Source organism: Globicephala melas, chromosome 1 (genome assembly GCF_963455315.2).
Source record: "Globicephala melas chromosome 1, mGloMel1.2, whole genome shotgun sequence".
NCBI classification, from domain to species: Eukaryota; Metazoa; Chordata; class Mammalia; order Artiodactyla; family Delphinidae; genus Globicephala; species Globicephala melas.
Genome location: NC_083314.1, coordinates 56,005,182 through 56,022,879, shown reverse-complemented (window position 1 = coordinate 56,022,879; position 17,698 = coordinate 56,005,182). Strand labels below are relative to the sequence as shown.

Genomic DNA, 17,698 nt, shown 5'->3' with positions numbered 1-17,698 from the left:
ATCTCTAGGCCACCGGAAGGCCCTGACTGATGAGAGTATCTTTGTTTTCCTGGGAGACAGTCTAATGACGTGATTTATGATAGGGTCTTTGAGCCATGCTGTACCAGTTTTGACCTCTGGAGGAACTAGAGACCATTAGTCTGAGCTCCTGCGGGGGATGGAAACAAAGCCATCCATGTGGACAATATGTGATCAAGCTCCACTAAAAACTCTGGATGTCAAATGCTCAGGTGAGCTTCCCTGGTTGGCATTATTCTGTGAGTATTGAATAATAAGGTTGGCATTATTCTGTCACACATCGTGGCCAGGAGGCAACAACATCCATGCCTCTGTGGGGGGAGAACAATGAGAAGCCCCATGTTTGGACCCCTCCAAGACTCTGCCCTATGTGTCTCTTCCTTCTGATGATTTTAGTCTATTTCCTTTGACTACAATAAAACTTTAATTATAAATATAGTGCTTTCCTGAGTTCTGTAGTCATTCTAGTGAATTATCAAACCTGAGGGCCAAGGACAAGCTCTTTAGGCTTTTTCTTTTATTAAGGATTTTAACTTTGTGTTGTTTTTTGTTATAAACAGTTATTTATCTATTAATTTAACTTGTGGTAGTTTTAAATTATTGTGTAATCAGCTCTATCAATCTTTCCCTATGTAGTTTTTGTTTACTTAAAAAGGCCTTTCTCACTAGAAAATGATATAGGCATTCATCTTTATTTTCTAGTTTTCTACAGTATCATTTCTCTTTATTTAACTAATTCCATTTAGGATTTGTTTTGTTATATGCTACTAGGTAAAAATCTATTGTTACTCTTTTCCAAATAGTTTCTCAGTTGACCCAGCACTATCTTTTCAATGATCATATTTTTCTACTTTGTTATCACATGCTAAATTCTCACATATACTAGGGTTTATATGTGGTCACTCTATTCTGTTGGATCTACATGGCTGTCTTTTCTTGCATTACCCTGCCTTTAGTTTTCTTGGATTTACAACACAAATTAATATCCCACTGCAGGCATCTTTCCTATTTATATTGTTCCTATTTAAAATCTTCTTGGCTTACTTTCCTATTTATTCTTCCCTAATAAATTTTTCTGTGCCCCAAGAAAATGCTTTACTCAGAACATAAAAGAAAAATTAAAATCACTTTGTCAATTCCCATCAACCTCCCAAAATAAAATATTAATAGAGTTCTTCACTGGAATTGCATTAAACTTAAAAATTTGGGGAAAATTGATATATGTATTTATAAGGCTAACTCTTTCCATGCAGAAATATATGTCCCACAGTAAAAATAAATACATTAAAAAAACGTTTAAGTTGATGTTCTTCATACAGGTCCAGCAGGTTTCTTGTTAACCTCAAGGAGATAAGAATTTTTATGGCTCTTAATGTACATTGTTATATTATCTCTACAAAAATTTCACAAAATATGAGATTAAAAATGTCCCCTTGCCAGTCTGAGCAGGTAAAAAAAAGTATCTCACTATAGATTTAATGTGCACTTCTTTGACTTTTCATGAGGTTGAATGATTCTGAATGTATTTATTGATTAGTTGTATTTCTTTCTTTGTGAACTTTTGCCTATTTTCTATATTAATAATAATAACACTTTGACTTACAAGGTGGAAGTATTTTTCCCAGTACATCATTTGCCTCTTAATTTTGTTTATTACATTTTCTGATATATAGAATTTTAAAATTTTCTATCTATGCAAATCTATTCTTTACGGTTTCTTCATTTATATTTAGAAGTCCTCCAATTCAAAGATCACATAATATTTGTGTAAATTTTCTTCTAGTCATTTATATGTTCTTCTATTTGTTTAAATTTTAATTCCCATATCCACATTGGATTCATATCAGTTTATGATATAAATGAAATAAAGACTGGGTTTCATTTTGAGTTTTAAAGGTTGGTTTGTTTGAGTCTGTATATTGAACCATGGTCATTTTCTTTTCAGAAGTTATTCTGTGTCAAAGTTATTTGGTTTACTTAGTAATTTTTAAGTACAGAATTTCTTGGCACACACTCTTCAGTGGAGTAATAAAATGTTCTCATTATGAAAGGAATTTAAGCAATTACATCTGAAGCCTTCTTACTAGTGTATCTAACAAGGTACCTTTTAGCTTAAAGAATGTGGACTATCATTCAACTGCCAGCTGCCATTCCACTGGGGCTTTTGTGAGTCCTCTGAAAGGCTGCAAAGAGTTAAAGAGGTTATTTTACCAGCACCGTCTATAAAAATGTGTTGCTACAATTCACTTGGAAGGCTCAATCCCCCAAGGGTATAAAGAATTAATTTACAGTCACAAGTTTGGCATTCTTAAAAGAAAGCTGCTCAAACAATGGGAAACATTACCCTCTGAGAAATCAGATGTGTTTGGCAGACCTGATCCAAGATTTCCAGCAACGTACTACCTACACAGCAAAGCTAAGGAGCAGCAGAAACCTCTCCCGAAATCAAATACGGTACAGTACAAGAATATTATATTGAATGTCTGAAAACCTGAAGTCCTTGTCCCAACACCAATGATTTGATCTTCGTAAGTCACTTTAATGGGTGTCAATTTCCTCTTATGAAATCGGTGACCTCATAGGACTGTAGCAAAAACTAAATGAGAAAATTTATATGAATGTATTGTGTAAACTGTAAAGCACTGGTCAAAACATTTGTAGTTATTAATTAGCCTGTAATTGAACTTATTCTACTTCTCTAACTGAAGAGGAGAAGGTAGCACCTGCTGTCCGTGGCCTGTTCATCCTGTCCTGGGGAAACGCTATCTGGACACCCACTACCTCCCCTCCAATCATGCCCCACTTCTGAACCACGCATGCTTCCTGCCAGCAGCACTTCCCAGGACAGATATGTACATTAGCTTAAGCCCAGGGCCTTCAAGAAAGTAAGCACTGCATCTAGGCAGGAAAAAGAGGAATAACATTTACTGAACACCTACCATGTGTGGAGCACTGAAAGATATGCCAGCAAAATAGAGATGAGTGAGTACAGTCCTGTCACTTTTTACTTTAATTTTCAGCTGTACCAGACTCATGAGGTCCATAATGATCCAACATATATCACAGGCCAGAGGGTGTTTGCAAGTATGAACTACATTTCCACCCTTGGGCAGTATTAGGACTGGGAAAGAGAGAGAAATTTACATGCAAGTTGGGTGGAGTCAATAGAATATTTGTAAAATGATTTAAAAGTTTAGCTAACTCAAAGATGTGTTTGTGCATCTATAAGAATTAAGTCTAAAATTCTTGACATGGACCAGGACCAAGTCTGGGCTCTTCTTTCAAGAAAACTGCCCAAGTCATGATAAAGTTAAAACATAATGGGAAGGCATTGAAGAGGGAAGGGGCATGATCAGATCTGTGCTTTAAAAAGAGTACTCTGGTTATGAGTTATCACTTCATACCAATCAGAATGGCCATTATCAAAAAGTCTGCAAATAACAAATGCTGGAGAGGGTATGGAGAACAGGGAACCCTCCTACACTGTTGGTGGGAATGTAAACTGGTGTAGCCAATATGGAGAACAGTATGGAGGTTCCTCAAAAAACTAAAAATAGAGTTATCATATGATCCATCAATCCTACTCCTGGGCATATTTCCAGACAAAACCCTAATTCGAAAAGATCATGCACCCTAATGTTCATAGCAGCACTATTTAGCCAAGACATGGAAGCAACCTAAATGTCCATTGACAGATGAATGGATAAAGAAGATGTGGTATATATATATATATATATATATATATATATATACACATACACAATAGAATATTGCTCAGCCACAAAAAAGAATGAAATAATGCCATTTGCAGCAACATGGATGGATCAAGAGATTACCATACTAAGTGAAGTAAGTCAGACAGAGAAAGACAAATATTATACGATATCACTTATATGTGGAATCTTAAAAAAAAATGATACTGATGAACTTACTTACAAAACAGAAACAGACTCACAAACAGAGAAAAAAAAAACTTATGGTTACCAAAGGGGAAAGTGGGGGGGGAGGGAAGGGGGAAGGGACAAATTAAGAGTTTGGGATTAACAGGCACACAATACTATGTATAAAATAGATAAACAACAAGGACCTACTGTATAGCACAGGGAACTATATTCAATATCTTGTAATAACCTACAATGGAAAATAATCTGAAAAATATATATATAACTGAATCACTTTGCTGCATACCTGAAACTAACACAACATGGTAAATCAACTCTACTTCCATTTAAAAAAAAAAAAAAAAAAAGAGTACGCTGATTGCTGTAGAAACAACAGAGGGGAACACTGCAAGAAGGGAGCAGGAACCCCTAAGCCGTGGTGTACAGCTGCTGGCTTGCTCTGGCTCAAGAAACTTGACTGTGTCCATATCTTCCCAAGGCCACATCTAGGGCCATCAGGTTAGTAGACTGAACTAGGCCATGGTATAAGTTTCCTTATACCAAGGAAACTTGCAAATGCTACAAATCAGGGCTTTCCTACCTTCCTGCCCTCAAGAGCCAGCTTACCAGCACAGTACTGCCTAGAAGGTTTCTACAGGAGACCAGGCAAGAAGGGCAGTTTGATCTAGGGTGGTGACAGTGGAGGTGAGGGAAGTGGATGGATTTGGAAAGCTATTTGCAGATGGAATTAGCAGAATGTGCTGACGGATTGGATATGGGATGGGGTGGTCAGGGAGAGGGGAGAGATAAGAATACCTCCCAGGCTTTAATGAGTACATAAGTGTGAGCATCAAAGGCAATGTTTTGAGTTTGGCTTTGAGACAGAGAATGTCCTGGACTCAGACACTGAGGTGATTTTAGAATTCCACAGTTTTCAGTCACTCATGACCTGGCCCCAGTCCACCCTCCCAACTCATCCTGGGCATTATTCTCTTCCTCTCTGCCCTAGACTCCAGCCCCACCAGCCACCTTTCAGTTCTTCATTTAGAAAATTTGTTTAGCCTCCAGGCCTTCCTTCATACTGTTCCCTCAGCCCAGAATGTTCTTATCACAGCTCTCTGCATAGCTGGCTTGTTTTCTTCCTCAGGTCCCTGCTAATAGAGGACACCTTCTCCCTCCAACCATACCCTCCCTGTTAGTTTCCTTCCTGGCACTTATCACAATTTATAATCATACATTTTTATGACTACTTGCTTGTGCTCTGTCTCCTTCACTGGACTGTAAGCTTTTTTTTTAAATTGATCTCTGATTCTTCAGCATCTAACAATTTGCCGAATAAATAAGTAAGCAAGAAAAATAGCCTGCCAGCAGCCTATAGACAAGAGACCAATGTTGTACCACTTCTGCAGCGCAGACCTCTAAGCACCCGCAATAAAAATTCTGTATTTAGAAAAACAGTTGAGACGCTGCAAGTAACCCATCCACAGGGCAGGGTGTGACAGGCAAGGGCAAGTCCAGGCTTGGGACTTCCCCAAGTCTAGATCTGGCTAAAGAACTGGGAAGTTCTCACAGTGAAGGTGACAGCTGAATGAAGACCTAAAGGATGGGTGTATTACATTTCTATAGTAGTTCCAAGCTCACAAAAGGAGATTCACATTTGTTGCATAAAAGTTGTTCAGAAGGTGTGACCGCAGGTTGACCCTAGAGCTGGACCCAGGCAATCGGAGGTGCCTCATTAGCACCCCCTGTCCTTAGAATGTACGTTCCCTGCACCACTCCCACTTGGGAACCATTTTCAAAGACATAGCCTTGAAGGAGTAAGGTGTTGTTGAGACCATCTGGACAGTTCATGTGATTGAACCCAGCTATATATAAACTTTTAAGATTTTGGTGAGCAGGTACCGAGATCTACTCATCTTGTGCCCTCCCCCCAAGGCAAGCCTTGCAAGTAAGTTCCCTTGCTTATTAAAACCATCACCTGCCCATCTGGAGTGGTCTGACTCTTTCTCAGTCTCTCCTTGCCCTTCACGTACAGGGAGGAGTTTGTGAACCAACAGCATTTTTCATGAATTCTTACATTAACTCAGTGAAGTAGGCAGAGCAGAGATCGCTCTTCCCTGTGTAGAAATGAGAAAGTTGACAAGTACAAAACCGAATTAAAGTTGAGGTCATCTGCCTCCAAGTTCAGAACTCTTTGCATTCTCTATTTCCATTTAGAATGTATTTTTGTGCACCTACTATGTGACAAATAAAGGGGGGTATAAGGGAAATATAAAGCATAATCCTTGACCTAACAGAGTTAAAAAACTTGCAAAACAATTTGAGACTGCTCCCACCATCAATCAACAATGCATGCTGAGCTGACAGGCTGTAGGAACTCGGAGACAGAGGAGAGTGTGTAGGATGAGAGCCAGGAGAAGCTGTTACAGAAGGTAAGTTTGAGTTCTGCAGACCAGTCCTAATGCCCTGTTAATGCAGAGGAGAAGACTTGAGTTCACTGTGCCCCTGCTGAGCTCATTTCCTTAACTTTCACTGATGAAGACATTTCGGAGCAAAGAGCCTCTTTTCTAATCAACAAAATGCTGTACATGCAAATATCTGACAATGTTACAGCCACTAGGACTCTTCTCACTCCAATTATTCCCTCATCAGTCTCACATCCTCTTGTTTCTGTTTTCTGCTCTGCCAGTTTCTACCTACAACATTCAATACTGACTCAGCACCAGACAACATTTTTCTTCTCCAGAATCCTCTGCCATCTCTATAGTGAGACCCCACCATTTCTGATCACAACTGCCTTCCTTTCAATCTCCGACTGTCTACAGCATGTGAAAATAGGGGTACCAGTGGCCTCCATCTACCCGATCTCCTCAAAGAGTGGATGCCATGCCACCCCTGGGCATCACTTTCATGCACCTGAGTGGCAGCCAGTGGCCACAATCCCACTATCCCTCACAGAAGTCAAGGAAAGAAGGAGCAAGAGAAGAGAGGAGTAGGAGAGGAAAGTTGTATGTGATGAGAAGTTAAGGGCCACCAATTATTGCTTTAGGTCAACAGTCTCCAACCTTTTTGGCACCAGGGACTGGTTTCGTGGAAGACAATTTTTCCACGGATGGGGGCGGGGGGATGGTTCAGGCGGTAATGCGAGCGATGGGGAGCGGCAGGTGAAGCTTCGCTTGCCTGCCACTCACCTCCTGCTGTGCAGCCTCGTTCCTACCAGGCCACAGACGGATACCAGTCTGCGGTCCAGGAGTTGGAGACCCCTGCTTTAGGTGGCAGTCAGTGACACTGGGACACAGGCTAAGTCTGCCAGAAAAGCTGCTGAATGATTCTGTAGACTCGCTTGTGACCAAGAGGCAAGCATGACCCCTGCCCCTACCACCACCATCAAATACACAACTTGTAAATAATCTCTCAAATATACCCTCCTCACAGGTGGGAAACCCAGTTCTGTACATTCTTAATCACAAGAGCTTGAAGATGATACTATTCTTCCATGCTAGAGGAGACAGTGTTGTCTTACAGCAGAAGCTTCAATCAGAATCCAATTTTCATCCTTGTAGATGACTGGGCCTCATTCACTTTCTCACTCAAGTAAGAACCAAGCATTTTGCTCAAAGCAGTTAAATAAACAATAAATCAGTGAAACCTCCTGTTGAAATATCTTTTCTCATTTATATTTGTTTGCATTGTATGTTCTTCATACCAAGTCCTAAATAGACCAAAAACAGATTTACTTTTAAATAAACATTGTTTCCAAGTATAATCTATACACACTGTGAGATGAGGCATTTTAAATCTCTCTTAAAATAATACAATCTGTCAAGTTTAAAAGCCATCAAAGCAAAATACAGGCTATATTTATATGATCTAATATAAACTACTAAAATCTTAAATTCTAAATAATTTTGCCACAAGGTAAGATGTTCAAAATTCCATGAGAAAATACTCTCATTGTCAAAAATAAACAATAAAATGGAAAATAAGAATAAAAGCTTCTGGGGGTGGGATGAATTGGGAGATTGGGATTCACATATATACACTAATCTGTATAAAATAGATAACTAATAAGAACCTGCTGTATAGCACAAGGAATTCCACTTCACTGTACAGCAGAAACTAACACAACAGTGTAAAACAACTATACACCAATTAACAACAACAAAAAAAAGAACAAAAGCTTCCATCAGCAGTTGAATGGATAAAGAAGATGCTTAACCCTGAACTGCACAAGCACACAACATATTCAAAGCAGCCTAGCAAAGGTTCCAAAAACTGAGATGCTACTGGAACTATCACTCACAGAACATAGACAGTCTGAAGCAAACCGAGTGGATTATCTGTTAAAACAATCAAACAATTCAACATATGCTATCTCTTTTAAAATAGAGACATAAATGGGTTAAAAGTTAAAGGATGGAAACATAGTATGCAAACACTAATCAACAGAAAAATGGAGTGTCTATATTAATATCAGACAGAATAAACTTCAAGGACTATGACCAGGGGTGGGAGAAAAAAAGATATTATATAAGAAAAGAGTGAATTCACCAAAAAAAAAAAAATCTTAAATGTGTATGCACCTAACAAGACAACTTCCAAAAACTTAAACACAGATAGAACTGAAATGAGAAGTAGATAAATCCATGATTATACTTAGAGGTTTCAACATTTCTCTCACAGTAACTGATAGAAGTAGACAAAAAATCAGTACCAATACAGAAAACCTAAACACCATTATAAACCAGGTGACATAATTCACCTTTACAGAACACACTCTACCTAACAACAGTAGAAAACAATTTTTTTTAAGTGCACATGGGATATTCACCATGATACACCAAATTCTGGGCCATTAAACAAATCTTAACAAATTTATAATAATTGAAATCACATAAAATATCCTGTTGAATCATAATGGAATTAAATTAGAAGTTAATACAAGAAAGATATCTAGTAAATGTACAAATATTTGGAAATCAAACAACACACTCCTAAATTACCCATAGGTCAAAGAAAAAGCCACAAAGGAAACTAGGGGGAAATGAAATGAAAATAAAACTACAACATATCAGATTTTGTGGGAGGCAATTAAAACAGTGGTTCAAATGGAATTTATACGATTAAATGATTATATTGGAAAAGAAGAATGTCTCAAATCAATAATATAATTGTACACCTTTAAAAACTACAAAAAGAAGAGCAAAATAAACTCAAAGCAAGTAGAAGGAAGGAAATTATTAAGGTAAGAGCAGAAATCAATTAAAATTGAGACTAAAAAAAAAAATCATACTCAAAAAAAAAAAATCATACTCAAGAGTGAAAAGCTAAAAGCTTTTCCTCTAAATCAGGAGCAAGACAAGGGTGTTCACTCTCACCACTTTTATTCAACATAATATTAGAAGTCCTAGCCAGAGCAATTAAGCAAGAAAAAAGAAATAAATGCATGCAAATTGGAAAGGAAGAAGTAAAACTGTCACTATTTGCAAATGACATGATATTACTCAAATTCAGTCAAGTTGCAGGATACAAAATCAATGCATAAAAATCGGTTGTGTTTCTATACACTAATAATGAACTATCAGAAAGAGAAATTAAGAAAACAATTCCATTTACAATTACATCAAAAAGAATAAACTACCTAGTAATAAATTTAACCAAGGAGGTGAAAGACCTGTATATGGAAAACTATAAGACACTGATGAAAAAAACTGAAGAAGACACAAATAAATGGAAAGATATTGCATAATCGTGGAATTAATCAGAAGAATTAATATTGTTAAAATGTCCATACTACTCAAAGCAATATACAGATTCAATTCAATTCCTATCAAAATTCCAAAGGCATTTTTCACAGAAAGAAAACAAATAATAGAGAAAATTAATGAAACCAAAAGCTGGTGCTTTGAAATGTTCAGTAAAATTGATAAACCTCTAGTCAAACTGAACAAGAGTAATAGAAAGAACATGAGCTACTAACATCAGGAATGAAAGAAGGGACATCACTACTGATCCCACAGACATTGAAAAGATAATAACAGAATTCTAGGGAAAACTCTATGTCTATAAATTTGATAATGTAGATGAAATGAACCAATTCTTTGATAAACAAACTATCAAACCCACACAGGAAGAAATAGATATATTTCTATTAAAGAAATTGAATTTGTAGTTTTAAGCCTTCCATAAAGGATACTCCAGGCCACATGGTGAAGTCTATCAAACACTGATAGAAGAAATAACAATTCTACACAATCTCTTCCCCAAAAAGGGGAGGCAATACTTCTCAACTCATTTTATGAGGTTGGCATTAAATGATAAAACCTGATAAAGACATTACAATTAAGAAACTTTCAAACCAATATCCCTCATGAACATAGATACAAAAATATTACAAAATATTAACAAATTGAATTCAACAGTATATAAGAGGGATATGTCACAACCAAGTGGGGTTGCTCCAAGGAACGCAAGGTGTGTTCAACATTTGAAAAGCAATTGATGTAATTTACCATATCAACAGTCTAAAGAATAATAATCACATAAACATCTTACTGGATGCAGAAAAAGTATTAGAATAAATTCAATATCCATTTATAATAAAAAATCTCAGCAGACTAGGAATAGAAGGAACTTCCTTAATCTAAAAGGAGGTATCTATGAAAAACCTACAGGGAACTTCACACTTAATGATGAGACTAAATGCTTTCCCCCTAAAATTGAGAACAGGGAAGGAATGCCCTCTCTTACTACTCCTAGTCAAATGGTACTGAAAGTCCTAGCCAGTATAATAATGCAATAAAAAGAGGTAAAAGACATATACTGCGTGGGCCAAAATGTTCGTTTGGTTTTTTTCTGTAAGATGGTTCTGGTAGCACTTAGTTGTCTTTAACTTCATTCGAAACCATTTTATTAGATTGTATGTGACAGCTGTCATACCAGTGTGCATTTAAAAAAAGACTTATCAGAATTGGTGAATTTTCGTAGAGCCATTTTTTAAAAATTTATTTATTTTATTTATTTTTGGCTGCATTGGGTCTTCGTTGCTGTGTGTGGGCTTTCTCTAGTTGTGGTGAGCGGGGGCTACCTTTGTTGCAGTGCACGGGCTTCTCACTGCGGTGGCTTCTCTTGTTGCGGAGCACAGGCTCTAGGTGCATGGGTTTCAGTAGTTGTGGCACATGGGCTTAGTAGTTGTGGCACATGGGCTAAGTAGTTGTGGCTCGCAGGCTCAGCACACGGGCTTAGTTGCTCCACAGCAATGTGGGATCTTCCTGGACCAACGCTCAAACCCCTGTCCCCTGCATTGGCAGGCAGATTCTTAACCACTGCGCCACCAGGGAAGCCCTGTATAGCTATTTTAATATTGAAGATGGAAGAAAAAAAGCAACATTTTCAGGATATTATGCTTTATTATTTCAAGAAGGGTAAAAATGCAACTGAAATGCACAAGAAGATTTGTGCAATGTATGGCGAAGGTGCTGTGACTGATCGAATGTGTCAAAAGTGGTTTGCAAAGTTTCGTGCTGGAGATTTCTTGCTGGACGATGCTCCATAGTCGGGTAGACCAGTTGAAGTTGATAGTGATCAAATCGAAACAATAATTGAGAACAATCAACGTCATACCACGCGGGAGATAGCCGACATTCTCAAAATATCCAAATCAAGCTTTGAAAGTCATTTGCACCAGCTTGGTTATGTGAATTGCTTTGATGTTTGGGTTCCACATAAGTTAAGCGAAAAAAACCTTCTTGACCATATTTCCACATGCGATTTTCTACTGAAACATAATGAAAACGTTCTTTTTTTAAAACCAATTGTGACGGACGATGAAAAGTGGGTACTGTACAATAATGTGGAACGGAAGAGATTGTGGGGCAAGCGAAATGAACCACACCAAAGGACGGTCTTCATCCAAAGAACGTGATGTTGTGCATATGGTGGGATTGGAAGGGAGTCCTCTATTATGAGCTCCTTCCAGAAAACCAAACAATTAATTCCAACAAGTACTGCTCCCAATTAGACCAACCGAAAGCAGTACTCGACAAAAAGCATCCAGAATTAGTCAACAGAAAACACATAATCTTCTATCAGGATAACGGCAACACCTCATGTTTCTTTGATGACCAGGCAAAAACTGTTACAGCTTGGCTGGGAAGTTCTGATTCATCCTTCGTAATCACCAGACATCGCACCTTCGGATTTCCACTTATTTAGGTCTTTATAAAATTCTCTTAATGGAAAAAAATTCTATTCCCTGGACGACTGTTAAAGGTACCTGGAACGGTTCTTTGCTCAAAAAGATAAAAAGTTTTGGGAAGATGGAATTATGAAGTTGCCTGGAAAATGGCAGAAGGTAGTAGAACAAAAGGGTGAGTATGTTGTTCAGTAAAGTTCTTGGTGAAAATGAAAAATGTGTCTTTTATTTTTACTTAAAAACTGAAGGCACTTTTTGCCCCACCCAATAGATTAGAAGGTATGAAACAAAAATATTTTTATTTATAGATAACAAAATTGCCCATGTCAAAAATTTCAAAGAATCTACAAAAAAATCCTAAAACTAATAAATCAGTTAGCAAGGTAGCAGGATACATACCAATATACAAATCAATCTTATTGCTAATACAACAATTGAAATTTGAAATTTTAAAAATACCATCTACAATAGTACCAAAAATAAGTGAAGTACTTAGGTATAAACTAACAAAATATGTGCAGAATCTATATGCTAAAAACTACAAAAGACTGATGAGAGAAACAAAAGAAGATCTTAAAAATTGCAGAGACATACAGTATTCATGAATTGGAAGATTCAGTATTATTAAGAAATTGTTTCTCCCCAAACCAACATATAGAGTCAAGGCCATCACCATCAAAATTCCAGCAGGACTTTTTTTCATAGATACAGACAAGCTAATTTAAAATTTTATATGGAAAGCCAAAGGAACCAGAATAGTTTAAACACACACACACACACACACACACACACACAAATAGAAAAAGAACAGAGTTGGAGATCTCACACCACCTAATTTCAAGACTTATAGACAGTATGATAATGTCAAAAAGATAGGAATATAGATCAATGAAATAGAATTGAGAGTCTAGAAATAAATCCTTGTATTTATGGTCAGTGGATTATTGACAAAGCTACAAAAGAGTTCAGCAGAGAAATTATGGTACTTTTAACAAATGGTGCTGGAACATTTGAACATTTAGAAGCAAATAATATATGTATTATATATATATATGTATATGTATACACATACATAAGAAATATAGATCTTGATCAATATCCCACACCTTATACAAAATCAACTCACAGACCTAAATGTAAAATCTAAAACTAATAAGATTCTAGAAAAAAACATAGCTTGCAGTCTCATCACAAGAAAAAAATTCTCTATGTCCAGTGACAATGTTTACTAGACTTATTGTGGTGACAATTTTGCAATACATACAATTATCAAATAATTACACTGTACACCTGAAACTAATATAATGCTATGTGTCAATTATACCTCAATTTTTTTTTTTTTTTTAAAGGAGCTTGCTCTTCTGTATCTGAGGATCTGAGGAGCCTTCCCCAATACACAAAAACCTTACAATTACCTTACCTGGAGCAGATACCTCACAAAAGACAGGATGCCCATCCTCCTCAAAACCTATCCCAAACACCCGCTATTGCCATTAGACCCATAACAAGGGTTAACTTTCAGCATGTTCTGGTGGCCTGGAAGTGGCAGCAGTTCTCTACCTATAACTGGTGCTGAGCCCAGGTTCCTAGATTTGCCCCTTCTTCCAGGGAAACACTACTTGCTCTTCAGAGTGAGTATGGACCAAGATAATCTATATATTATGTCTTCACTAAACACCTATTATAAAACAGGCTGGGGTATGCATAGTTCCCATCTCTGGCCTTGTTTATTATCAGTAGTTATATAATCCTTTGACCCACAGTTTCTGGCTCCAGTTGAGGACCCAAAGCTGAAGTACAAAAACAAACTCCAGCTTGGAAGAGAAGGTGGAAAAGTTTGTTCTCACAGAATTTGTCCCCTTGACCACTGAAATAACCAGCCTTGATTCTTAATTTTTATTCATTGCTATCAGTAAATATTTATTAAGTAATTACAACAGATTTATTGGGCAAGTAAAGCAGGTCATGTGCTATGCAATCATGAGAAGACACAAAACCAGGGTCCCCAACCCTACATAGTCCATTCTAGATGAAGAGTAAACATACACCTTTATGTTTTCACAGATTGTGTTTATGGAGCAATTCCAAACTCTCTTCATTGGGCGACATGCCTCTGTGTGACTAAATTTTCTAGGCTTGGGCAAGGTAGCTGGGCAGAGAAAATCCCCTAAAACTCAAATTATTTCTAAGGGAAGTAGGGGTTGTACTTATGCTGGAGGAGGACAAAGATAGACTTTGAAATAGCACATGATTAGAGCTTAGAGTCCATCATCATGGAACTGATCTCAGTAAGGTAAGGGTCTCATTGCTTGTACTACCCCAAGTCTCCAACTGCCCCACTAGCAGGTATTGTTGGTGACAAAGGTAAAATGCAGGATTGCAGCCCATCATTGCTGTAAGAACTACTCAGACTTTCCTGATTTGAGTTAGCTGTTTCTTTAAGCAAAAAAAGAAAAAAGGAATTTATCATATGCTTGAATAATAATGTATAAAAGAAAAAGGGGATGGGAAAGAAGAAATGTTTAGGGGAAAGAGGAGGACAAAGGGATGAAAAAGTAGAGAAGAGATTAGGAAAGAGAACATTATACTATAAGTTCATTGAGGCCATATACCAATACCTTGCACAGTGCCTTGCACTTAGAGAGGGAAATGCTTATTCAATGAATGAATGAATGAATGAATGAACAGGAAAAAGGGGAGAGAAATGAGATATATGAATAAGTTTTAACTTGTAAATAGCTTTAGCTCTTTAAATATTAAGCAAACCTGTTTTTATATAAAAAGACAACACCAATGATACTCCTTCCCAGCTCCTCCAATCAGAAATGTGCACTTTCTATTGCTTATCCTCTATTAATATGAATCAGCCATATAGCCTACCCAGCTCCCTTTATGACCAGGATGTTGATCCCAGAGATAGGGCCATGGAACAGAGCAGGATTGACAGATGTCCATTAGGCTCAAACCAACGGTTTGGTTTTCGGTGGAACTGTACTCCCAGCCAACACAAGATGGAAATGAAGGCTGAATACTTATTGACAATAACTGACTACATACCTTAGTGGGTACACACAAAAAATAAACCAGAGGTATAAGATGAAATTCTGCGCTTCCAATCCACAAATCTAAATTTCACAAAAGGTTTTGATTGTTAATTGCAAAATAAACCTATCTGCCCACGAGGACCCTTGGAAAAGAGTGTCATTGACTGCATAATACATGTAAATACTTTGTTTATATAACCTTAATTGTCTGGCTTCCTGAAAAATGAAGGAATTTAGTTCAGAGACACTTGAGCTCAGTATCTAAGGACTGCTTTCCTTCTGCTTGGAACATAGAGATCCTTTATTTCAACAGCTAAATCCCAGCCATTTGCTAAAGATGACTCAGTGCCCAGGAAGTTCAGGAGAAAAAGTCTCAGAGAAAGAGAAACTGCCTCTGCCAATGCCTCATTTCTCCCACCAATATCTATATGCCACCTAAGTATCACCCATGTGGTCTGAAAGCTATCAAAGAGAAACAAGGCTGACAGGTCCAGAATCGAACAATAGTTACCATATGTGTTTAAGGAGAATGCTTCTATTGAAGAGCCTGAAAATTACCTCTCAAATAGTTTTTGAAGCCATGGTGTTGAAAGACATTGGCTGAGAATCTGGAGCCAAGTGTTTATTGAGCTTATCTTAGTCCATACTCACTCTACAGAGCAAATAGTGATTCCTGGAAGAAGGGGCAAATCTGGGAACCTGGACTCAGCACCAGTTATACTCAGGGACTTCTACCACTTCCAGGCCACCAGAACATGCTGAAACTTAACCCTAGTTATGGGTCTAATGACAATAGGAGTGTTTGGGGTAGGTTTTAAGGAGGATGGGCATCCTCTCTTTTGTGAGGTATCTGCTCCAGGTGAGGTAATTGTAGGTTTTTGAGGGAGAAAAAGACTCCTCAGATACAGAGGTACAGGCAAGGGGGACTAAGAGTGACTCAATATTCTCAGTTTTTTTTGAGTCCAGCCAAAACTCCTCATTTCAAGTTTTAGGACGTCATTCCTTTCTGACTAATGACCTAATGTTCACATGGAACACTTTGCAAGGCTGTGAATTCAACTGATGTAATTCTGCAATCTGCACAATTAAATTTTGCATTTGATTTTCAATAATAGCGGCCCTGTGACTATAAAAAAAAATGATCACTTTAGGGCTGCTGTGGAAGCTCTCTGGTCCTCAGACCAAGAATTGAACCAAGAGTTTAAAGTCCTGAGATTTTCATTTTCTTTCTGTAAGGACTCACTGTACTCAGAAGTATCTAACCTGCAGCAAGGCCCTTACAGTGATCACTACTGCCACTTGAGTCAGGTGCAGCAGGCACTTGAGCCCCCAAAGCACATGCACTTCATCACAGTCAACACGTGTGGTTATTTGATTGTGATGTCGCTGAATGTCGTGTATAACTAGCACTGCATCTCCCCTTGGCAAGGGGCTCAGACCAAACCAACAACAGAAAGCAATCTTTGAGAGTTTTTCTCCTAGAACTACTCCTAGTACCAATTTCTATTTCAGTTAGGGTTCAGTCAGAAACCACACAGCACTTCAAACAGAGGAAGCATAATATAAAGAATCGTTCACTTGGTGAAAAGGTGATTAGCTACTAAAAGAGCGGAAGAGAATTTTATGGGAATAGAGATGGCAAACACAGACTACAGCTATCACTCTTAAGGCCAAGGGAAAGGTAAACAAGGAGGAAACTTCAAAATGTAGAGAACGGCTGTACCAGGCTAAGATTCAGGCCTCTAAGGGGGAAGGCTCAGAAACATGTCACCCACCGCTAGGATGAAGAAGAAAGCTTCTGGAGGACATTTACCAGCTGGAACCATGTGAGCGATCCACCACCACAAGGAATACCGCCAGGGCCAGCTGTATGCTGATTCATTCACTGTCATGTGGAGAAAAAAAATCAAGATAAGTGCCTCCTTCTCCAGCTTTGAGAATCCCTTCAGCACACTCTTCACCCCCAACTGGCCAAACTCAACATCTGGCAGAGAAAAAAATGTAGTTTGCAGAGTATAGCTCGAGGGTCATAAAGTAGGACAAAGAAAGGTAGATTTGGAGCTAAAGGAAAATAAATTAATAACTGGAACACCTGAATACAGAGACTAGGAGTAAAGATGGAGAGAGATAAACAATTACAAGATATACTTGGGAGGCAGAATCACTTGTACTTGATGTCGAGTCCTTTTGGAGGTGCGTTAAAGGAGGACTCAGGATGACTTTCTCTTAAGAGAGAAGGGGAAAACGGGATATTCAGTCTTGTATCAAATGAGTTTGTTTGGTGGGGGAGGTGGGGAATTATGAATTACATCTTGGACATATTTCATATGTTTATGACAGAGGTCAAAATGGCAGATAGATGGCAATGCAAATCTTGAGGTTGGCTTAAGATAAAAATGGGCATCAGCATGTGGTTGTTATTTAAGGTCATAGGACTAGATGACATCACTTACAGAGAAACTGTAGTTAGATAAAAGGGTCAAGGAATGTGCCTGTGAAGCTCCAACACTTAGAAATCAGGGAAAAGATGAGGAGTCAGTAAAGGAGACAGATTAACCAGT

The 17,698-nt window shown here is 37.9% G+C and overlaps 1 protein-coding gene across 2 annotated transcripts in view; it reads right to left on the bottom strand.

Moving 5' to 3' along the window:
* Positions 1-17,698, bottom strand: part of TNFSF18 (TNF superfamily member 18) — a 389,686-nt gene that overhangs the window by 357,158 nt on the left and 14,830 nt on the right. For both annotated transcript variants that reach the window (XM_060296286.1, XM_060296292.1), the window contains one exon: positions 16,913-17,022. Coding sequence is in view for 1 of the 2 variants with exons in the window: in XM_060296292.1 (XP_060152275.1) it covers positions 16,913-16,946 (34 nt within the window). In the remaining variant the exon portion in view is untranslated. The remainder of the gene's footprint in view (positions 1-16,912; positions 17,023-17,698) is intronic.